Source organism: Salvelinus sp. IW2-2015, linkage group LG20 (assembly GCF_002910315.2).
Source record: "Salvelinus sp. IW2-2015 linkage group LG20, ASM291031v2, whole genome shotgun sequence".
Taxonomy (NCBI): Eukaryota; Metazoa; Chordata; class Actinopteri; order Salmoniformes; family Salmonidae; genus Salvelinus; species Salvelinus sp. IW2-2015.
The window spans coordinates 3,627,364-3,652,300 of record NC_036860.1 but is presented as its reverse complement, the minus strand read 5'-3'; the positions used below and the strand labels follow the sequence as shown (position 1 = coordinate 3,652,300).

At 42.4% G+C, this 24,937-nt stretch overlaps 1 protein-coding gene and 1 long non-coding RNA gene across 5 annotated transcripts in view; one reads left to right on the top strand and one right to left on the bottom strand.

The window, feature by feature from the left end:
* LOC139029381 (uncharacterized) overlaps window positions 1-24,937 on the bottom strand; it is a 235,317-nt gene that overhangs the window by 13,267 nt on the left and 197,113 nt on the right. The gene's annotated exons all lie outside the window — the stretch shown is intronic.
* Window positions 9,298-24,879, top strand: LOC111981166 (choline transporter-like protein 2). 4 transcript variants are annotated; one of them, XM_070449155.1, is made up of 22 exons: window positions 9,298-9,673; window positions 11,756-11,804; window positions 11,914-11,987; window positions 12,171-12,255; window positions 12,414-12,498; window positions 12,609-12,719; window positions 12,963-13,023; window positions 13,226-13,352; window positions 13,452-13,535; window positions 13,660-13,772; window positions 13,938-14,069; window positions 14,336-14,435; window positions 14,597-14,689; window positions 14,822-14,906; window positions 15,065-15,327; window positions 15,466-15,560; window positions 15,731-15,834; window positions 16,014-16,087; window positions 16,186-16,256; window positions 16,407-16,495; window positions 16,631-16,715; window positions 17,307-18,680. In XM_070449155.1, the coding sequence occupies exons 1-22, from the start codon at window positions 9,640-9,642 to the stop codon at window positions 17,468-17,470; spliced, it is 2,178 nt and encodes a 725-aa protein (XP_070305256.1). In that variant the 5' UTR covers window positions 9,298-9,639; the 3' UTR covers window positions 17,471-18,680. The 4 variants fall into 4 exon arrangements, with proteins under 4 accessions (XP_070305256.1, XP_070305257.1, XP_023868097.1 ...); XM_070449156.1 differs by lacking the exon at window positions 17,307-18,680 and adding an exon at window positions 23,001-24,879 and having other exon boundaries at window positions 9,299-9,673; XM_024012329.3 differs by lacking the exon at window positions 17,307-18,680 and adding an exon at window positions 18,766-19,712 and having other exon boundaries at window positions 9,299-9,673.

Below are 24,937 nucleotides of genomic sequence, written 5' to 3'. Positions count from 1 at the left end.
CCTCAGTATAGGCTACTATTTAGTATACAGCACTGTTTGACTCTTCCCTCTATACAGGATTTAGGAATGTGTTATAACCCTCATACGAACAAGTAGTCAGGTCAACACCAGAGCAAGATTTTGATGGGAAGAAAAGACAGTTGAGCATCAAACTGCATTGTGGGAATAGTAAGCTGTGACTTGACAGGAAATAAAGTTGAAGACATTCTGTGAAAAGTTGTGGGGTTAATGACCTCTAGCATTATATTGTGACACAAATTACTCTCTCAAATGACTGTCAAATTCAGTGTAGTACTCTTAAATGAAAATAATGATGGAGGTGCAGATCTATTGGAATCTGACCAGTAGGAAGCATATTTAGTGATAATCAGGTATTATGTGTTTGTGTGGTTATAAATAGTGTAATGATTGTTAAACAGAGGACTTATAGAGGCCCTTCGTTTTTCTTCTTCGCTGTAAGTTCCTTGTGCGTTTGTTTTGCGGTCGTATGAAGTCTTTCTGCATTTCATGGAAATRTGTCAGGGTTTCACATAAGAAGGCGAAGGACAACAAAAGTAACTATGGGGAGTTTGACACAGGCTACCACCTTGCAGAAATGAACAGTCCTCACTTGGTTTTAGATTGTATCTGTTTTTATGAAGAAATAGTTTTCAAAATCTCCCCCAGCATTGCTCAACATTCCTTTGACCCTGACTCTCCCATGTGCTAATGTTGTAGATGCGTTCATACGGTTGTAATTGAGGTTTTCATGGTATAATAGGACTGCCTCAGAAATACAGTGGGGTTTAGGCTGCGATCTAACATAGTTATCCCCATTTCACATCATGGAGTAATTTCAGGCCAACACATGTCAGGAAACCTCAATAACAGGGGAACTGACAGGATCAGACAGCCTACAGCCCTGTGCAGTCTTAGATTATGTGTAATTATAAGACATATTTAGGAGAGTGGTTTGAAACTTGATCCAGAGTCTCTCTGATCTTTATTTCAAGCTCTGGCAAGGTCTAGCTACACTCTTAGAAAAAAGGGTTCCAAAAGGGTTCTTTGGCTGTCCCCATAGGAGAACCCGTTCTGTTTCCAGGTAGAACCCTTTTTGATTCCAGGTAGAACTCTTTTGGGTTCCATGTAGAACACTCTGTGTAAAGGGTTCTTCATGGAACTCAAATAGGTTCTGGCTGGAACCAAAAGGGTTCTTTCTACCTAGGACCAAAAAGYATTCTTCAAAGGGTTCCCGTATGGGGACAGCCAATTAACCCTTTTAGGTTCTAGATAGCACCTTTCTTTCTAAGAGTGTAGCAATAGTGTAGTGTTATGCTATTCATTAACATTTGCGTTTGAAGTCCAGTCCAGCTGTTTTCTATTACAACAGCTGTCATCGTGATCTCACTTCCCACATTGTCGCTTTACTCAACAACTGTATTGAATAAACAGGCATCCCACTGGGCACACTCTGGTTGAATCAATGTTGTTTCCACAACATTTAAATGAAATTACATTGAAATAACGTGGAATGGACGTTGAATTGACGTCTGTGCCCAGTGGCATGCCCCTAGGGAATCATTCCCTGCTAGCCCCAATTATTATTGTTTAATCTGCTTGATCATAGTCTGGTCCAAACAGACTCATGTGATTTATTAACCCAACATAAGTTATGTTTTGTTTCCATTCAGACAGCAGACAACCTGAGTGTTTGATGTTATTAGGGAACGTTATTAGGGTTATGGGGTCTGAGGAGAAGAGAAGAAGCAGAGGCCAATTCCTGTAATAGTGATGTTGAGTTATAGGACCACCCTCGCTGTTATCATTAGGAACCCCCGTCTATTTGTGTGGTATGCCCTTCCTCTTCCTGACTGGTAGTCATCGCTGTTGGACTTGGCTGCCCTCCCACAGCCTGCCTGGTCTGTCACATCTTGTCACGACTACCACCAAAGTCGGGTCCTCTCCTTGTTCGGGCGGCGCTCGGCGGTCTGCGTCGCCGGTCTTCTAGCCATCATCGATCCACTTTTCCTTTTCCATGTGTTTTGTCTTGTTTTTCCTCACACCTGGTTTCAATTCCCTCAATCACTTGTGTATTTAACCCTCTGTTCCCCCCATGTCTTTGTGTGGGATTGTTTATTGTAAGTGCTTGTGCACYTGTTGATTGGTGCGCAACGGGTTTTTGTACCCAATATCTTGTTATTTTTATGCCGTTGGTTTTGCTATTAAACTGCTCCGGCTATTACCTAGTTCTGCTCTCCTGCGTCTGACTTCCCTGCCACCGGTTACGCACCCCTTACACATCTGGATGTTTGGAAGGTGAAAAACTCCTATACTCTTTGGAATTCTGCATTGTTTTGTAGATTTTTGTAGCTGAATCAGAGCCACGAGTAAGGGGTGCAAAAATAGAGCACTATTTTGGAAATTAGGTTAATTTAGCAGACATTTAGAGAGTGTAATCATGTTTCTTTGTCAATGTTATCAAAACATAGCCAAGTAATCTAATTGATGTTGCCTAATGGGTTGGTGCTGAGGCTCTGGCTTATCTATCTCTGCTATGAGCACAATGGAGAAAACAACAAAGACAAGACATGAATGGGCGTCTGTTTCAGTGAAGTGCAGTGCTGTCTGTTGTCTCTGAGAGAGTCTCTCACTGGAGTAAATTAAGGAGACAGACAGTAGAGGTGACACTCTCCTCAGGAAGATGGGCCTGTTTATCCAGCAGGCTTCAGAAAGTGGAAACTGAAGAAGAGGAGATGGTTAGGACTCAGGAGCCTCTTATATTCATTGTTACAGCAGAGTTTTGTTTAGGATGATAGTCCAGAGCAGGTCTCCACCGTGCGCATTCCCCCTGAATATGCCAATTTGGCCCTCGCCTTCTCCAAAAAGAAGGCGACTCAATTACCACCCCATCGACGGGGCGATTGTGCGATAAATCTCCTGGTAGACACTGCACTTCCCAGGAGTCACGTGTATCCCCTCTCACAGGCGGAGACGGCGGCTATGGAAACATATGTGTCCGAATCCTTGCGTCAGGGGTACGTTCGGTCCTCCACTTCACCRGCCTCCTCGAGTTTCTTTTTTGTGAAGAACAAGGAGGGAGGTCTGCGCCCGTGTATTGACTATTGAGGTCTTAACCAGATCACTGTGAGTAATGGGCAGGTGGAGCGAGTGAACCAGGATGTGGGCAGGTTTCTGCGGTCGTATCGGCTGGGGGAGTGGGCAGCGTTCGTGCCCTGGGCCGAGATGGCTCAGAACTCACTCCGCCACTCCTCCACTAACCTCTCCCCCTTTCAGTGCGTACTGAGGTACCAGCCGGTTCTGGCGCCTTGGCATCAGAGTCAGACCGAGGCTCCTGCGGTGGACGACTGGTTCAGGCATCATGCTTCTCTTTTCTCAGGAGTATACAGTGCCTTCGGGAAAGTATTCAGACCCCTTCCCTTTTTCCACATTTTGTTACGTTACAGCCTTATTTTAAAATTGATTAAATAAATAACAAATATTCATCAATACACACAATACCCCATAATGACAAAGTGAAAACAGGTTTGTAGAATTTTTGGCAAATTTATTAAAAATAAAAACAGAAATACCTTATTTAGATAAGTATTCAGACCCTTTGCTATGAGACTCGAAATTGAGCTCAGGTGCATCCTGTTTCCATTGATCATCCTTGAGATGTTTCTACAACTTGATTGGAGTCCATCTGTGGTAAATTGAATTGATTGGGTATGATTTGGAAAGGCACACACCTGTCTATATAAGGTCCCACAGTTGACAGTGCATGTCAGAGCAAAAACCAAGCCATGAGGTCTAAGTAATTGTCCATAGAGCTCCGAGACAGGACTGTGTCGAGGCACAGATCTGGAGAAGGGTACCAAACAAGTTCTGCAGGATTGAACGTCCCCAAGAACACAGTGGCCTCCATCATTTTTAAATGGAAGAAGTTTGGAACCACCAAGACTCTTCCTAGAGCTGTCTGAATACTTATGTAAATGTAATATTTCAGTTTTTTTTGCCAAAATTTTGAAAAACCTGTTTTTGCTTTGTCATTATGGGGTATTGTGTGTAGATTGACGAGGGAAAAAAACATTTTAATCACTTTTAGAATAAGGCTGTAACGTAACAAAATGTTGAAAAAGTGAAGGGGTCTGAATACTTTCCGAATGCTCTGTATAATAGTTGACTCAGGAGAAGTGGACATTGGATGAGTGCATACTGTTTAAGTGCAGTGCTGTTCACCAGTCCCAAACAAAATACATTATTTCTGCTCTCTCCAGATATGTGCATACACACATTCAGCATGACAGTCACAATCTAGTGCATAAATGAGCAACAGTACTCTATATTCTGTACATAGAGCACTGTAGACATCGGTATGGGTATAAATACAGGCATGGTGGACAGATAAAACATTTATTGGAAGGTTGACCTTATTTATGGTCGTTTTCACTATGAGAGGCTAGGGAGGAAGGATAATATTGAGGGGAAACTCGACTCAGGAAACAATAGAAAAGTTCCAAAGCAAATACATGAAGGTCAAGAAAACCAGAAGCAAAACTGCCTTGTGTAGTACACTATACAATGAGCTCTCTGTCCACAAGAGAAACAGTGGTATATCTATTTCTTTGTGCAGATTTTTCGGAAACATCTAGCCACAGTAGTGTACCCTAATAAACAACCGATGTAGCAAATAACATTTGTCCTGATAGTGAATGTAGTGAAGCTGAGGCCATAGGCACCCCTTTAATTAAGAACGGATTGTCACGCCCTGGCCTTAGTATTCTTTGTTTCCTTTATTATTTTAGTTAGGTCAGGGTGTGACATGGGGAAAGTATGTGTTTTTGTATTGTCTAGGGTGGTTGTATGGTTTAGGGGGTTAAGTAGAGTAGATGGGTTTGTGTTTAGTGTAGGTGTCTAGCTGTGTCTATGGTTGCCTGAATGGTTCTCAATCAGAGACAGATGTCATTAATTGTCTCTGATTGGGAGCCATATTTAAGACAGCCATAGGCACTAGGTTATTGTGGGTAATTGTCTATGTTGAACGTAAGTAGCTTGTGTGTGCACTTTCGTTTGTAGCTTCACGGCTGTTTTGTATAAGTGTTTCGTTGCGTGTTCATCTTCGTCGTCTAATAAAAGAAGATGTATTCATATCACGCTGCGCCTTGGTCCATTCATTCACCCATAGACGATCGTGACACGGATGGATTAAAGCTGGCAGGCCCTGACAGCACACTCCCACTCACCATGCTTCCCCAACAGAATACCACGTTGTGCTCTTGTTCCTAATGTGCTGTAGCTTTTTTAACACCTTTTCTCAAGCCATAGAGAAGTTGTAGAGAAAATGTGACACTGAAATGTGGGAATTCATGTCATACCTCGAATCATGTCATACCTGTATTATGTATTCAGTGGAGATCCAACTCTTGCAGGGTGAAAATATCCTCCCTGTGCATAGCCCATCGAGATGTTGAGACTGTTGCTGATTTACTATTTTGTGCTGGTAGCTTGTAAACAAGTCTGTTACTGTCACGTTCTGACCCTAGTTAATGTGTTAATTGTTTGTTTTAGTGGGTCAGGACGTGAGTTGGGTGGGCATTCTATGTTATGTGTTTCTATGTTGGGTTCATGTTAACTAGCCTGATATGGTTCTCAATCAGGGACAGGTGTTTTACGTTTCCTCTGATTGAGAACCATATTTAGGTAGGCTGTTCACACTGTTTGTTTGTGGGTGATTGTTGCTGTGTCTGTGTTTGTGCACCACACGGTACTGTTGCGTTTTGTTTAGTCTGTTCGTGCGTTCTTCGTGTTTATGTTAGTTCGCATGTTCAGGTCTGTTGACGTCGTTTGTAGTTTGTCTTGTATTTTTCATATTCGTTATTATAATTAAAATTCATTATGTCTACATACCTCGCTGCGTGTTGGTCCGATCCATGCTCCTCCTCGTCTGAGGAGGAGAACGACTTCGACAACCGTTACAGTTACTGTGCTTGTAATAATGGGGCCAGTAGGGTTTTACAGAAAATGAGATAGAGGGAGCCTTTGCTTTCTCTCATTAACTTGTAATGAATGGGAAATTGGCAATTCCCAGAATGACATAGACTATCCCATTGGCCAAAACAAGTGACTACACTGTCTGGAAAGAGTATGGAGAGATTCCAACAGAAGCTTCTCATCAATACCCATTTTCCAAACACAGGTCATGAAACATACTCAATTTCCCCAAATCTGGCTTTATCATCAGTATACTCAGCATCCTGTTGAGTTCAGACAAAGGCAATCTAAATTGAATTGTTATAGAGATTGCTTTTCATTGCTCACTGCTAAATGTTTTTTAATAAAAAGAGCGTGCAAACCCAGTGAAAGCAAAGGAAATGGCAAATGAAATATGTGAATATTACAGATATTTACAGATGGACTATTTTGATAGTTCATCTGTAAAGTGTGGCCAAATGTAATTGCTAATTTGCCACGTGAGGCTTATTTGATCGAATAGAAGTTTCATAATTGTTGGGTTGTTACGAATGCACTGATATAAGTGGACACACATGGCATTTCGGCAACTTTGGAAGAAAAAAAACAACTTTATATCTGCATTGTGCCTGTTCTCATAGAGATAGATAGAGGACTCATGGACAGGGCTCGACATTAACACTTGTCCGCTTGCCCGGGATAAGTAAAACAATTGTCGGACAAGAAGAATATAGATTTAAGTTGTACAAATGAACAAGTAAAAAACAATCACGCAAAAATCACAATATCAAACATTAGGTTACTCCGATCAGAATTGGATCAGTGTCCTCCGGATGCAATGTGTTGCACACAGTCCTCCCAATCTCGGCAGAGCGCATCTGAGTACAATATTGTAGGTCTGCATTGACATGCCTTTACATCTTGCAGTCGCGAGATGCGTTTTTGAAATGCACATTTGTTGATATTCATTGCTGCATTATTTGCCCAGTTATAGCTCATTTTAGTCATTAATGAAAATCCTGTAAAAGTCATGGTGTGTGTCTCACCTGCGTTCCAGTGGGACATTGCCAGAGGAGCGCGAGAGAGACATTTGCGCAGCAGGTAAAATAATGATATACAAAAAGACTAACTAGATAGCCAATTCAAAACATTGTGTAGTTTGGCTGGTTAACTCGATAGTTGGGCTGGGCACCGGTAGGTGTATAACACTTAAATAAATCATTTCAATCATTAACTATCTAGCTTTTAGCATGTAATAATGTCATTGTCATGTCCGATGTCCTAAAATAACTTTCCACCGGCACTCGTGTATAATCGCAAGTGGCCTGACATGCAGTTGATACGGAGGCACAGTTGATGAAACCAATGCTGCATACTGCGGTTGTACAACTGTCTCTCACACGCTCAAAATGTATTCATTGGCCATATAATTCTGACAAAGTTACAAGAATATTCCTAGATTAGGCTAATTGACAAGTAACTCTTATGCTGTCAAGATCTCCCCTGAACACTGAATATTTGAACCTTATAAATAGATAAACATCTTAGTTAGCTACCTCACCCACCTTAGCCATTTGATCCCTGGTTCATTGAATGAGGGAATTATTTTATAAAGACTATAAAAAGTATTTGGTTGTAATTGTAATGGTGCAGGGTGGCCAATCATGCTCCAGGAGATTCCAGGAGTGCTATTTGGTGTGCAGGCTTTTGCTCCAGCCTTGCTTGAACACAGCACATTGCAAAAAATCAGCTGCTCAATAGGACCTTGATAAGCTGACTCTGGTGCGTATTTTACTTTGTGGGGGTTAAGTGCCTTGCTCAAGGCCACAACGGCAGGAGATACTGTATAATACATGGGATCAGACCAGCAGCCTTCCATTGTCAATAACAGTGACAATTATTTTGTGAAGTGGTTACTTGCATAATACAAAACCATTTTCAGTCATATTTTTGGCTTTTTTGGAGGGGGGGGTACAAGTGACTTGAGCTTTCAGTTAATTAAAAAAATCTGTCCTACTTGGCTAAAAAAGTGAATGTCAAGCCCTGATTGATTTAGCCATTGAGGACTTCCACCATTTTTAAAGTAGTAAACTGGGTGGGGGTTCCAATGAGTTGGAAGCAATCAGCCAATGAAGAATAAGAAAATGTACTACCTTAAAATTGAGATGCCATGCTGTCACGGACAATATAATGGCACAGATACAAAGATGAGTCCTCTATCTATCTCTATGGCCCGTTGTTCACAAGCTTATCTGCCCTCTCATTGGCTAGAATGGTCCCTCCTCCTGCCTGCCTTCCATGTTGGAGGATATGTATTTCCATTGTCAAAGCAGTCACATGTCTATCTTGTCAATATAATAGACAATCTTTGGCTATAATGAACTTCCTAATGAGCAGCTTTGAATTGAATGCCCCTTGTGAATAATCCATTGGGCAGAGGTGCGCTCAGTTTGCTTGAACGTTTGCTACGTTGCAGAAACGGTTTGTACTGACGCTTGTACGTTTTTGAACAGACTTTGAGGTACATTTGCTCCCGTTTGGTGGGTGTGGCGAGTCGTGCGTTGATGCAATGAGTAACGTATTTAAAGGGCAGAGGCCATGATACAGGTTTCCCCAACCGACAATCCAACCCCCCTTTTCACCTGGCCGTTCAGTACATCACTGTTAACGTTCAGTTGAATGTTCCAGAACATAAAAACATACTGAACGCAGCCCTGGTGTGACAAMAATTATTCAAACGTAGAAGAAGTGACGGTTAGCAATAAGTAAATAAGGCTGCGTTTACACTGGCAGCCCAATTCTGATATTTTTTTCCACAAATTGGTCTTTTGACCAACCACATCAGATCTTTCACATCAGGGCCCGGTTTCCCAATAGCATCTTAAGGCTGAGTTTATTGTTAGAACCAACAATGGGCCCAGATCTTTTTCAGAGCTGATCTGATTTGTCAAAAGGCCAATTAGTGGAGAAATATCAGAATTGCCATTTAAGATAGTTCTAGAAGTTAAATACGGTATCAAAAAATATAGCTTTGTGTTCATTTGACAGTCAAAATAGCTTCAGGGGTGGAGATCTTGATTAATGCGCTCATCTATCCAGTATTATAACCAGCCCACCATATTATAACCAGCACACCTTATTAACCAGCCCACCTTATTATAACCAGCCCACCGGAGTCTCATCAGTCTTCAGTGCACACAACAGCTTTTTTGTTTTTCCCCCAAACACATGCTTTTGATCACTCCTGTGTAGTTTGCTTGGGATCCACAAAAATATCCAGCAGCTTTTTCACAGAGGGGGAGGGGAGTGTCAGTGTAGTGAAAAACAAGGAATTGTCTCCACCCATTTTGCCTCGTTTGTGCTCCCACCCTTCCCTGTAGGTGAGCTACCTGACCAGACTCTGGGGAGAGAGAGAATGTGAAAGAGGTAGAGAAAGCCAGGAACAAAGGCAGAGAGTGAGAGAAACACAGACAAAAAGAGCTCTGTGTGGAGGGAAGAGAAAGGAACAGGTGGACTAGAGATTTGAGTTCGGCAGCTGTTGGGGAGGAAAAACAGTGGGTGTGCTCAGAGCTGTTGCAGACAAGTTTCTTCCCACAATACCTGTCTCTCTCACTTTCTTAAATGGTCTGAAGAAAAAGAGGGAGAGTTTTCCGGTCATTTAAAAACTGACTACCAGAAAGGAATTTAAAGATGTCTGAGGAGCAACCCTATTACGGAAAGCATGGTAACTTCTAATTGCTCCAACTTGGTTTTACCTTTTTTAACCTTATGAAAAGCTGTTTGTGTCTTATGATGGTTGGTTTGGTTGTAGCTTAAGTTTGTTCTTGAAGTGAGAGAGCTTTTCTCACTGCTTGAATGTTTTAATGAATCTATCAAGTTGGAGCTTGTTAAAGGGTGGTGTAATTTGTCTCTAGAGAAGAGCGCACTGGGTGAAACTACACCTCTAGTACTGGCATTATGAAAAAATGTCTGAGAATGGGTGTGGGTTAAACCTGCTGATTATACAGGTGTGTGGAGAAATGCAAGTGAACATTGTATCAGAATGTTWTCTCTCTTATCAAATGCTGCTGCATTGTGTATATAAGGACTGGACTGAAAAATTGGCAGGAAACATTATTTGATTTCAGCCCTGAAAAAATATAAATGCGTCAGCCATTGTTGTTTTGGGCAAATGTTTCTGCACTTTGCTCCAGCCTGCACTCCCTCTGCAAGCTGTTTCCACCATGTCTTTGAAGGGCATCTCAGGCTGATTATGCCCATTTAACACTTTAACATCCTGACTCTGTATCTCTGTGCTTGTGGATTGGTGTTCTCTGGTGGCAGGCCCACTATAATGCATGCTGCAACAGCACCCTGACCACTGCTCTGCATTATTAATGGCCGCCATGCTGAACGTCATACTCTATAGTATCTAGTCTAGACCCAGTGGTTCAACCACCTTAAGACTGTAATTATTGATGTTCTGGGAAGTTGAGATTCAGTATGGCTCAACTTGAGCACTTCTGACTGATTGTTATAATCGTACCCTTTCTCATCTAGGCCTAAATGTAGTTGACTTTAATGCCTCCTTTTTGTTGTCTGAGGATTTAGAACTGGCAATGAGTGAATGTAGTTTGCTCATGACATATCCATTCCCTCCTTGTACAGTAACTCTAGTTAACTTTGATTGATGTGGGCTGATGGCAGATGTGGAGAGTCTGTAGTCTCTGTGCTCCTCCTCACCCTGTTGGAACTCCAGGGTTCAGATCCAGGTTACACATTGTATTGGGTGTGCATGTGTGAAAGGGAGAGAATATTGTGCACTGGTTATAGCCTAGTTTAATTTGGGGGATGTTAAGAAAATCAAGAAACATTAACAAGAACAGAAACGTTTTTTTAACCTTTTCATGGCATTAATCAACATTTACCTTTTAAGAAGTAATTAATACTGACGAAATGTGTAATCTGTCATTTTGTGTGTCTTATGTCCTTCAATCAAATGTAGCATCGGCTGAAGGAGACATCACACGCATTCATTCCCCACATACGCTGCTGCTACTGTCTTATGTATCCTGCTGCCTGGTCACTTTACCCCTTCCTATATGTAGATCACAGGAGGCTGCTGAGGGGAGGACGTTTCATAATAATGGCTGTAATGGAGCAAATGAATGGCATCAAACGCATGGAAACCATGTTTGATGTATTTGATACCATTCCACTCCAGCCCGTCCTCCCCAATTAAGGTGCCACGAACCACCTGTGATGTAGATGGCTACCTCAATTTCCTCGTACCCCTGCACATCAACTGTGGTACTCCTTGTATATAACCATGTTACTTTTTACTCGTTATTCGGTATTCACTGTGTATTATTCCTCGTTCCACCATTTCTATTTTTATATTTTATCTTAACTCTGCATTGTTGGGAAAAGACCCCCAAGTAAGCACAATAAAAATGTGATTTGATGAATAGGTTGTGCTCACACAGTAGAGTCGCTGACCTCTGGTGACTGTGTTGTGGTACTGCAGGTTCATGTTGCAGAAGGGCTGCTACAGAGGAATTTGTTGGCTTGCCAGGTGTGTCTGCCCCGAGGGAAAAGTAATCTGACCAACAGTAAAGGGAGCAGAATGTCGACGCGTGGGCAATCCACTCTGTTTACCCCATGAAATGTATAACTAGGAGGCAGACGCCACCACATGGAACAGTGTCAAAGTGCATCTTGGTTATTAAATGTCTTCTGACAGCCCTGCAGTCTACGCTGCAAGCCATTTACCATCTGAAATGGTATTCCTACTGTATGTTTCAATACTTGCATTCTTTCCATCTAGGTGAACCAAGAAAATATGACCCCACCTTCAAAGGCCCCATCTATAACAGGTGAGAGGATTGCCAGTTCATCCACACTGTAGTCAGGACGGCACATAATTCACATCTAAAAACTATTGGTCACATAACGTTTCCATATCTCCCTCTCTCTTTACTCTAGGGGTTGCACTGACATTGTATGCTGCATCCTCTTCATTATTTGCATACTGGGCTATGTTGCAGTGGGAATTCTGGGTAAGTAAATGTGTCRTGTAGGCACAAACAAGCTTAACTGACCCCATATTAAGGACTTGGGTATACCCTGAGTCATGCCCTGAGGTATATCTCTGAGTGCTGCTCACCTAAAGCATGTCTGTGTGTTAAAGATGTCTGGTATTTGATTGTTTCTTTGTTGTTGATGGTTCCCTTCTCCCCTAGCCTGGTCCCAGGGAGACCCCAGGAAGGTGATCTACCCCACAGACAGCAGAGGACAGTTCTGTGGGCAGGCAGGCACACCTCTGGAGTAAGTTCTGCCCTCACCATTCATACACAGTGGAATACATAACAGACAATCACTAACACTCACATGTGTTGGTTGTCTCCATCATTCCCCCCTGGGCATTCACTCTCTTTAAACCTGCTCTTGTGTTCTCTGAACAACTGGTTGTGTGTGTATTGTAGGACGAAGCCCCTGCTGTTCTACTTCAACATCATGAAGTGTGCCAGTCCCATGGTGCTGCTGGAGTTCCAGTGCCCAACCACACAGGTGACCTGAACCTTTGTTTTCAGTTGATACGTTCTTGAACGCCATGTTATTTATGTATGCCTATGCACTTGTATTATCTTGTCTCATGGTAACATTTATTTTGCCATCAGATGTGTGTGGAGAAATGCCCTGATAAGTTCATGACGCTCAAGAAGGCCTACGACATTAAAGAGAACTTTAAGTATTATAAGAACTTCTGCAAGGAGGGTCTAGAGGGGCTGGTGAGTAGCATGTGAAGAGGAATCTGAGATGGGTGGCGTAGTAGTTTTCCAAAATCAACATGGATGACAATGTCAAGATTCCTTGGTTTCCAATGTCAATAGAATGTCAAGAATGTGACAGTGTTTTGTTCTACAACAATAGTGTGCCCAGTGGCAATTTAGTGTGAACAATTCAAACTTTGAATATACATTGCCGCACCAATGGTTGAGATACTAAGTACTGGTTGTTCATGTGTGTTTTAGACTGTAACACAGATCCTGAGATTTGGCCTGTGTCCTGCCATGCTGACGCCAAGTAAACCCTGTAAGTACGGCTCTAGTCTCTTTTGCTCCCCTATCCTGTATACCTGCCCTTCTTCCGTTCCTCTGAGTCGAACTCCCCAACACTCCTTCTGGCCAGCCCATCCTCCACATTTCTGGAATTTGAAAAAAGTGAAAGACATTATTTTAGCTGCTCTCCTTTATTGTCCTGTGTCTTCTCCTTCACCCCCTTCCTCTTCCTCCAGTCACCCACAGGTGCTTCCCTGCCCTGGACCAGAAGAAGGGAGGGGAGATCACAGTGGGAAATAACTCTATGTTTGATGACGGGGAGGGGAAGATTAGAGATGCCAAAGATCTGGTGGCGGGGGTCAAGTGAGTCCACAGATAAACAGAAATTGCATGATGTTTTCCTGTGATGGTTGCTAGTGCTACTTCTCCAATCAGCATTGGTCACTGTATTTTCTTCTATAGGAATGCCACAGTGGTCATTGAGGCTCGACAAGTGGCCATGAATATCTTTGAGGATTACACCCAGTCCTGGTACTGGATCCTAATGTAAGTCAGCATCTTCCCTTTGACACTATTGTGCAGGAATGCATTCACACTGAATTCCAAAGCACTTGATCAGCAAAGAGTCAGTTACGTAGCCACTCAAGTCTGTCTTTGTGTCGGGGTTCAGAGGGTTGGTGATTGCCATGCTCATCAGTCTCCTCTTCATCGTCCTCCTGCGCTTCCTGGCCGGGATCATGGTGTGGGTCATGATCGTCATGGTGATTCTGGTCATTGGATACGGTAAAGATCAGTTCAACAGAAATCCCATTTTGAGTTGTTTCTTAATGTTCATATCTCTATATAAACTCTCTATAATCAACAATGTCATATCCTGTGTCCCTTTCCCTCATCTCTATCTAAATGCTGTACTTCTCTCTTGTGGCCATGCTCTGTATTGCACCACAGGCATCGTCCACTGCTCCATGGAGTATGTTAGCCTGAAGTCAGAGGCAGGCTCTAATGTCACTCTAAAGGACCTGGGCTTCCAGACAGACTTCTCTGTGTACCTGCATATCAGACAGACCTGGCTGGCCTTCAGTAAGTCTCCCCACTAACCTCCTCTCAACCGTACAGCTAGTGTGGCTCAGGAGGTATATACCTGGGCCAATACATTAGAGTTATACTGTATATCACAAAGCAGGATCAATGTTAGCCAGGTAACTTTTATAAACCCTTAGATATAATGCATTGCAGTGTTATCGCAAGCATAAACTGATACTAAGGACAACTAGGATTCCTGTATAAATGGCCGTGACTGAATTCTCCATTTGTTTTTATGCCTTTTCTCTCTCCCGTTCTCTTAGTTATTATTCTGGCCATTGTGGAGGTCATCATCATTTTGCTGCTCATCTTCCTCAGGAATAGAATCCTCATCGCTATCGCTCTCATCAAAGAAGCCAGCAGGTCAGGAAACGGGAGTGCTCTCTGCACTTACAGCCTTTTCTAATGGGATTGGATGGGAAATGGATCATTGAATGCTAGATCATTGTGGTTTAAATGGGGACATAATACATAGATGGTGGATAAGACCTTTCTAGTGCTAAACTGTGATGTTTTGTTTACAGGGCCATTGGGTATGTGATGTCAGCCCTGTTTTACCCCTTGTTCACCTTTGCCCTCCTATCCATTGTCATCGCCTACTGGGCCGTCACCGCTGTGTATCCTTCATGTTTGGAGAAAAATGACTCATAGGCTTGAGTAACTCAACATGCTCTTCTGAATGATTGATGTGTATTTGCTGGGATTTGTAGTTCTGAGTCATACTATAGTCCTTGACAGCCTCTGGCCAGGTTCCTGTCCACCTCCAATCAGCCCATCTATAAGGTGTTCAATGATACGGCCTGCAATCACTCCAGGAAAATCTGCGATCCAGCTGTGAGTCCTGCTTTTCCGTTAGKRSYTGKKATATMMCARSYMCTAACAGCCTGATCTTAATTGGAGAGACATTGAACCATCGGCTCACATCCCATGATAAAAGTGTATACAATGGATAGAATGTCAACGGTTGATTCTTCTCTACCTGTCTCCTCCAGAACTTCAGCACCTCCAGTATGAAGGCGGAGTGCCCATACTCGAAGTGTCTGTTTGCCTACTACGGTGGAGAGACGGTCTACCACAAGTACCTGATCGGCCTGCAGTTCTACAATGTCTTCCTGTTCTTCTGGTGTGCTAACTTTGTGACAGCGCTGGGTCAGATGACCCTGGCTGGGGCCTTTGCCTCCTACTACTGGGCCTTGGTCAAGCCTGACGACATGCCTGCCTTCCCCATCTTCTCATCCCTTGGCAGATCACTCAGGTGTGTGTGACTGTTTACATTCCTGTTCCTAACCAAGTTGGGTGTTCAGATATGTACATGATGCTTTGTTGCGTATGTGGGTATCTTGACAACATTTAATAAGGTTGGTTAGTGACATCTCCTCACTCCCCTGCTCAGGTATCACACAGGTTCTCTGGCGTTTGGCTCTCTCATCCTCTCCATCATCCAGATCATCAGGGTTCTGCTGGAGTACATCGACCACAAGCTCCAAGGTGAGCCATAGATCCTGTAATAGCAGTATTACGGTATGTTGCTATTAACACAGCTGTCATTGTATATCCTCATCAGACTTTACACTAGCTGTGTATGAATGTTGGGTTTTTTAGTACTCGTGTTGTCTCTGATTTGGTTCTGCCCTACTGTCTGTTATTCTCCCCTAAAGGAACCCAAAATAAGTGCACAAAGTTCCTACTGTGCTGTCTCAAGTGCTGCTTCTGGTGCCTGGAGAAATTCATCAAGTTCATCAACAGAAATGCCTACATTATGGTGCGTGTACTACCTGTTTGTGTGCACCTGCTATGACCAATGTCACCCAGTTAAATGCATGTCATATTGGATATAATTAATTTCAGAGGAGCTTTGTCACCTGGATCATCTGTCGCTGTTAACTGTGGGGAAAATGTTTGGTTTATGTTTGATTATGYATTTGAGTCTGCTGCCTCTAGGTGGCGATATATGGCAAGAACTTCTGCACGTCTGCCAAAGATGCCTTCTTCCTCCTTATGAGGAACATGATCAGGTGAGTGAGTGTGCTGTCTCTTAATGTTTGTGTTGACTTAATGAACTTTACAAAATGGACTATGATCCATCACAACGTATCACTGTTTGACCTTGCAGGGTAGCCGTCCTGGACAAGGTGACAGACTTCCTGTTGTTCCTGGGCAAYCTCCTCATRGTGGGYCTTGTGGGTAAGTGAGGCTGTTTCTACWGGAAACATGATGAACAATAACACACTCTCAGTAGGGCCAGTCTTCTAATGATTGTATTTAGTTTTATTACGTTTCACTGTTGACAACCAGTGGTGCTATTGGATGAGAACTCTTCCGCCTGTTTCCCAGGAATCTTTGCCTTCTTCTTCTTCTCTGGGAGGGTGAAGGCCTTTGAGAACACAGCCCCCAACCTCCACTACTACTGGGTTCCCATCCTGGTGAGTAGCATAGCCATGCTCCGGGTCTGGTGAGTTATGTACAAAGACATGTAGTTTAATCTATGATTTAAATGTAGCTGAATGTAACCTACGGTGTTGTGTATAGTAATGGTTGGAGTGTGTTTCTCTCCTCAGACGGTGGTGGTTGGTTCCTTCCTTATTGCCCACGGCTTCTTCAGCGTGTACGCCATGTGTGTGGACACACTCTTCCTCTGCTTCTGTGAGTAACAGTAGAACCATCCCCCTCTTGTTTTACGAATTGTCATTCCCCCACAAACACAAGGTACCAGTGGTGAGAAGGTAAAGGATTATGGTGCACACAGTATACTCAGGAAATGGCTGCCTCGTGTTGGCAACTCTTTTACATCTCAAAGCTTTACTAAAAGTTTTGAAGTCAAGATGTCACAATGTGTCTAGAGTTCATGTTGTCCTGAAACGGTGACCTCCTCTCCCTTTCTTCATTACCTCTTTCACTGCTAATGGTGTTGGGCTGCCACTAATTATGAATTGCATGARGATATTCTGGTATTCTTCATAATGCTTTATTGCTAAGTTATTGATCCTAACCCAGCTATCTAGGACTATTGTTAACTTGCTGGTTGCAGACAATGGGGAAGTTTYGGTGTTGATCTATTKATTTAAAATGCGAATGGGTGCTTTTGCTGGGAATTTTGACTGACTTTCTCTTTCTCTCCCTTCTCGATTCATATTGTTTTCCTCCATCTCCCTTACTAATGCCACCCTTCACCTTCATCATCCTGTTTTCCAATCAACCATCCCATGACCCCATTTAACACACACACACACACAGGCGAAGACCTGGAGAGAAATGATGGCTCTCTGGCAAGACCGTATTACATGTCAGCTTCGCTCCATGACATTCTGTCGGAGAACAAGGCTGTGGAGGAGACCGAGGAGCCAACCCAGTCCTCTCCACATCAGCCAGACGACCAAGACGTCCAGCTGAAACAATAGCAGCCTCCGATGCAGGGGAAAGACGAGGACGTTTAGGAGTAGTCATAGCAAAGACACTGTGGACGAGATCTCCACCTGCAGATCTGTCTTGTAGAAATGGGCATGCTACTCGTGATTGGTAGATCGACATCAAAGCCTGGATTTGGACAAGTCAACTGCTTGACCAGTGTCTTTCCTTCTCCCCATAGAAACGTGTGTGTATAGAGTTGAAGTCGGAAGTTTACATACACCTTAGCCAAATACATTTAATCTTAGTAAATATTCCATGTCTTAGGTCAGTTAGGATCACCACTTTATTTAAAGAATGTGAAATGTCAGAATAATAGTAGAGTTATTTCACCTTTTATTTCTTTCATCACATTCCTAGTGGGTCAGAAGTTTATACACTCAATTAGATTTTTGGCAGCATTGCCTTTTAAATTGTTTAACTTGGGTCAAACGTTTTGGGTAGCCTTCGATAAGTTGGGTGAATTTTGGCACATTCCTCCTGACAGAGCTGGTGTAACTGAGTCAGGTTTGTAGGTCTCCTTGTTCGCACACGCTTTTTCCGTTCTGCCCACAAATGTTCTATAGGATTGAGGTCAGGGCTTTGTGATGGCTACTTCAATACCTTGACTTTGTTGTCCTTTTGCCATTTTGCCACAACTTTAGAAGTATGCTTGGGGTCATTGTCCAATTGGAAGACCCATTTGCGATCAAGCTTTAACTTCCTGACTGATGTCTTGATGTTGCTTCAATATATCCCCATAAATTTCCTTCCTCATGAGGCCATCTATTTTGTGAAGTGCACCAGTCCCTCCTGCAGCAAAGCACCCCCACAACATGATGCTACCACCCCCGTGCTTCACGGCTGGGATGGTGTTCTTCGGCTTGCAAGCTTCCCCCTTTTCCTCCAAATATAACAATGGTCATTATGGCCAAACAGTTGTATTTTTGTTTCATCAGACCAGAAGACATTTCTCCAAAAAGTGCGATCTTTGTCCCCATGTGCAGTTGCAAACTGTAGTCTGGCTGTTTTATGTTGGTTTTGGAGCAGTGGCTTCTTCCTTGCTGAGCGGRCTTTCAGGTCATGTCGATATAGGATTTTTTTTTTTACTGTGTTTATAGATACTTTTGTACCTGTTTCCTCAAGCATCTTCACAAGGTCCTTTTGCTGTTGTTCTGGGATTGATTTGCACTTTTCGCACCAAAGTACGTTCATCTCTAGGATACATGGAAATGAAACAATGTTAAAGTTTTTCCTTTTGAAATAATTTTCATATTTTTGTCTCATGATGTTTTCCTTGATTCTTCAGTGGAGGACCTGGAGAGGAACGATGGCAGTGCGGAGAGACCCTACCTGATGTCTGACCGCCTCCTCAAAGTCCTGAATAAGAAGAACAAGCCTGAACCAGCAGAGTAGAGCTCTCCCATGTGGTGTGGAGGAGGGCAAAAGCTCTGGTGTGTACAGGTGTGTAATTGTATATAGTGGAGTATGCCTTAAAGACCGGGTTGGCCAAGGACCTCATGCTGTCACTCATCCAGTACCTATGTGGCAATCTGTTGTCAGAAGTCCAAACAATCGCTGCCGTCCTCTGTGGTCGAGTGAGGCGTATAAATCCTAAATGGAATTTTAATGCTGCATGCAGAGTGCTTCTTACAAGGATGTTTTTTTTCCCAATTTTCATTCAGTTATTTGGTTTGGATGAAATCATAGTTTTTGTCTATTTAATTATATTTTGATGACCTCATTTTCAAAAACCAGCAACCAAATGTGGTTCTTATTGAATATAGTTGTACGTTACTGTAATCAGACCAGCTGTAAGCCAGTATGTTATGAGCATGCTTTGTTATGAATATTACTTGGAGTGTGTTACATGAAGGTGAGCACAGAAATGATCTATTTAGTAAAGTATTTTATACATTTACATAAAGCAGCACTTTTGTATGTAACCTATACAATTATTTTAATACATGCAGTACTTCAAACAAGTTTAAAATGTGTAACTACTTTTTAATTGTTGCAATATRTTCTCTGCTTTGTCATTACCAAAGCCATTAATACAGTACTGTATCCCCTTTTTAACCCGCTGTTAAACATCAATGCTTGCTCTCTGTTATAATTGCCAGGTAATGAGCGGTAAAGGAATGTATTAAGATGGTGTGAAGCTGAAAGCAGGGAAAAATATGGGTTGTGGATGTGGAACTGTTTTAAGTGCCTGTGGAATTCTGAAACTAAAATAAAAATAGTTTTGTACATTTAGTCCTGTGTCTGACTGCCTGCCAGGGCAGATGTGATTTTATTTAGCTATAGTCAGTTAAACTGTTTTAATGGTCAGCTGTGGATCCTCACGGCTCTCTGAATGACAAGTAAAGCATCTATAAACAGAATGAGCTGTTTTACAATCATCAATTATACAGTTGATGATGTTGGAAGTTTACATACACCTTAGCCAAATACATTTACGTGCAGTTTCACAATTCCTGACATTTAATCCTAATAAAATTTCCCTGTCTTAGGTCAGTTAGGATCACCACTTTATTTTAAGAAAGTGAAATGTCTAAKGGCCATCGTTGCATGAAGTGTACCAAAGCGCAGCGTGGTAAGTGTTCATGATTTATTAATAAAACTGAATAACAAAAGAGAATGAACGAAACCGAAACAGTTCTGTCTGGTGCAGAAACACAAAACAGAAAACAACTACCRACAAAACACAGGTGGGAAAAGGCTACCTAAGTATGGTTCTCCAATCAGAGACAAAGATAGACAGCTGCCTCTGAGAACCACACCCGGCCAAACACACAGAAATAGAATGCCCACCCCAACTCACGCCCTGGCCAAACCAGAGACATAAAAAGGATCTCTAAGGTCAGGGTATGACAATGTCGGAATGATTTATTTKAACTTATTTCTTTCATCACATTCCCAGTGGGTCAAAAGTTTACATACACTCAATTAGTGTTTGGTAGCATTGCCTATAAATTGTTTACCTTGGGTTGAACATTTTGGATAGCCTTCCACAAGTTGGGTGAATTTTGGCCCATTGGCCCATTCCTCTTGACAGAGCTGGTGTAACTGAGTCGGGTTTGTAGGCCTCCTTGTTCGCACACACTTTTTCAGTTCTGCCCACAAATATTCTATAGGATTGAGGTCAGGGCTTTGTGATGGCCACTCCAATACCTTGACTTTGTTGTCCTTAAGCCATTTTGCTACAACTTTGGAAGTATGCTTGGGGTCATTGTCCATTTCGGAGACCCATTTGCGGCCAAGCTTTTAACTTCCTGACTGATGTCTTGATGTTCTTCAATATATCCCCATAATTTTACTTCCTCATGATGTCATCTATTTTGTGAAGTGCACCAGTCCCTCTGCAGTAAAGCACCCCACATCATGATGCTGCCACCCCGTGCTTCACGTTGGGATGGTGTTCTTCGGCTTGCAAGCTTCCCCTTTTCCTCCAAACATAATGATGGTCATTATGGCCAAACAGTTCTATTTTTGTTTCATCAACCAGAGGACATTTCTCCAAAAAGTACAATCTTTGTCTCCATGTGCAGTTGCACACCGTAGTCTGGCTTTTTTATGGCGGTTTAGAGCAGTGGCTTCTTCCTTGCTGAGCGGCCTTTCGGTTATGTCGATATAGGACTCGTTTCACTGTGGATTATATATACTTTTGTACCTGTTTCCTCCAGCATCTTCACAGGGTCCTTTGCTGTTGTTCTGGGATTGATTTGCACTTTTCGCACCAAAGTACTTCATCTCTAGGAGACAGAACCATCTTCTTCCTGAGTGGTATGACGGCTGCGTGGTCCCATGGTGTTTATACTTGCGTACTATTGTTTGTACAGATGAATGTGTACCTTTAGGCGTTTAGGAATTGCTCCCAAGGATGAACCAGACTTGTGGAGGTCTACAATAGTTTTTTCTGAGGTCTTGGGTGATATCTTTTGATTTTCCCATGATGTCAAGCAAAGAGCCACTGAGTTTGAAGGAAGGCCTTGAAATACATCCACAGGTAGACCTCCAATTGACTCAAATGATGTCAATTAGCCTATCAGAAGCTTCTAAAGCCGTGACATAATTTTCTAGAATTTTCCAAGCTGTTTAAAGGCACAGTCAACTTAGTGTATGTAAACTTCTGACCCACTGGAATTGTGATACAGTGAATAATAAGTGAAATAATCTGTAAACATTTGTTGGAAAAATGACTTGTGTCATGCACAAAGGAGATGTCCTAACCGACTTGCCAAAACTATAGTTTGTTAACAAGAAATTTGTGGAGTGGTTGAGAAACAAGTTTTAATGACTCCAACCTAAATGTATGTAAACTTCCGAACAGCTCAGCATAGCTCATTCTGCAGAAGGTGATAGAGTTCTAAGGCATCTCCATACCTCTCCCAGTCCCAATGCTGAATCTGTGTCAGGTGCTTATTCACCTACTCATCTGGCTAGGAACCATTATGATCCATGAAGCATCCATTCGTCCTTGACACCAGCATGACTGACTGTCTTGGCATTGTCCCACCAGAACGTTACATAAAACGTATACTGGCAGCACCATAGACTACATTTTTCACAGTCACTACAATTGAGTCATTGTATAACATATTAGAGATGACTCGAGATCAGGCTTTCGGGCATAAGTTCAGTGACCTCACTTAGGCTTGTGATTATTTAGGTCATAACCTATGGACGTCTGTGGTTCCTCCATGGGACTCTGATTGAACTGTGGATGTATCCTGGGTCAAATACGTTTCTGTGAGGTGATGACAGAGCCAATGCACCTTCTCAGTGCACTCAATTCAGGAAATAACTTGATCCTATTCACTCTAGAAAAAAGGGTTCCAAAAGGGTTCTTCTGCTGTCTTCATAGGAGAACCCTTTTTGGTTCCAGGTAGAACCATCTGTAGTAATGGTTCTACATGGAACCCAAAATGGTTATACCTAGAACCTTTAATGTTCTGGATAGCACCTTTTTTTCTAAGCTGTAGCCTAAAATATGCATTCATAAATGCCTGAATAATGCAAAATTGAATCTAATAGGTCAGCCATTTATGCCATCTATTGAAGTCTTTTCATGAAAGGTCTTTGTGTAACAATATMTTGTAACCTACTATGAAAGGTCATCCCTTTTCAGTCCCTTTATTCGCACATTGAGTCTTTACATACACAAAGGCCAATAAAAGCATATCAGTTCAACAAAATGCATTGTGCTCTTTTACCATGGAAACAAAGCATTTTCAATAGAGTATGTGTCAAGTGACAATCACAAGACTTTGTTTCCCTCTGGTGCTCTGGTACGTTACGCCAGTCCTACAGCACAATAATGGGGTGTTTAGTGCGTAAGAGGAGGACACTTCCCCCAGAGGCAACTCAGCTTAATAGGGACAAAACTCCATTGTAATATAAGTGGTGCTATTCTTTTTCTCAAACCCTTTAGAGAAAACGTAATCAAGTTGTCCAGTTTATATTGGCTGGCTGGACCACATGATCATATCACAGCGGCTTTTACGTAATAACTAAGTGTGTATCTTGTTTGGAATCAAACAGGGTAACAATGGCGAAGGGATGCTGGTGGCTCGGTGGCGGTGTGCGTCAGCATTGCAGAGGTCTGAGTCAATCACGGTATTATGGATTCCTCTCATTCCTGTCCCAGTGGACCTAGAGGGCTACAAAGTCATTATCATTAGAGGTACAGGCCTTGAGACAGTCTGGCATGCACTGGCATCATGGTCTGGCTGCTTCAGAAATGTCAAGTACCTGATGATGCTATTTAGGATTATAAATGAAGGATTATTACATGCAAACATGCCACTGTTAACTAGCACTTCCTTATACAAAATGCTAAGAGATTTTATCTCATGGCATGCAGTATGAAGTGATCTTAGTGATGTGTAAACTAGGAGTAGTATTTAGTTTAGCTTGTCATAGCTAACATTACAAGCTTCACTTTCAACAATCAGACTGCTKACCATGCTGATGAGATCAACCACCAGGCTATATCAGACATGCCACAGAATGCCAACAGGGAGAAGAGAAAGGATTCACCTTCTGTGTAATCATGAGGAATGTTCAGACCGGTATTCAGCATGCAGTGTGACTCCAGCAGGCATGCCACTGTTTACATGCAAAAAAAAGTTGACCTCATTCAGCAGTAATTTATCTAAGACACGCTCAACTTGCTTCTCAGTGTCACGTGTCGAGCTTCATCTGCACCATGGGTTAAGGACTCATCTCTACATTAGACCACTTTAGAGATCTGAAACCTCTTGATTTTAGTGAGAGTGAACTTTCTTAAAWTTCTTCTTTTTACTAATTGTACTGTTTTGGATTGTTACATGATGTAAGTAAAAGGTTCCCCATCCAACCATACAGTACAGCACTTTCTCTCCACAGGTAGGAATGTGTTTACTGTAAACTCCACCTAACGCTCAACCACATTCCACTTAACAACTTTAAAACGTCAAAGTTATGTCTAGCCCTCTACAAACACCATCCTACATTCTAAGAAAATGCATTGACGTCATCTGATGTCAGATGCCCATCGAACATCTGACTGCTAAAACTGCAAATAAGGATTAGAGGAAGACATTGTAATGGAGCCAAGACAGTCGTGAAGAGGGCACGACAACACCTTTTCCCCCTCAGGAGACTGAAAAGATTTGGCATGGGTCCCCAGATCCTCAAAAAGTTCTACAGCTGCACCAACAAGAACATCCTGACCGGTTGCATAACCGCCTGGTATGGCAACTGCTCGGCATCTCTGACAGTAAGGCGCTACAGAGGGTAGTGCGTACGGCCCAGTACATCACTGGGGCCAAGCTTCCTGCCATGCAGGACCTATATACTAGGCGGTGTCAGAGAAAGGCCCAAAAAATTGTCAGATTCCAGTCACCCAAGTCAAACTGTGGCAAGCGGTACCAGAGCGCCAAGTCTAGGTCCAAAAGGCTCCTTAACAGATTCTATCCCCAAGCCATTAAAAAAAAAAAAAAAAGTATTTCACCTTTATTTAACCAGGTAGGCTAGTTGAGAACAAGTTCTCATTTGCAACTGCGACCTGGCCATAAGACTGCTGAACAATTAATCAAATGGCCACCCGGATTATTTACCCCTCCCCCCCTTTGTTTTTACACTGCTGCTACTCGCTGTTTATTATCTATGCATAGTCACTTTACCCCTACCTACATGTGCAAATGACCTCCACTAACCTGTACCCTGCACATTGACTCGGTACTGGTACCCCCTGTATATAGCCTTGTTATTTTATGGTGTTACTTTTTATTTTTATTTAATTGTATTTAGTAAATATTTTCTTAGCTCTAATTCTTGAACCGCATTGTTGGTAAAGGGCTTGTAAGTAAGCATTTCATGGTAAGGTCTACACCTGTTGTATTTGGTGCATGTGGCAAATAAAATTTGATTTGATGTAGGAGTGGCTAATGTAATCAATGCTCCGCCCCTGCTTAATCATTGCGTGCATCACTGTG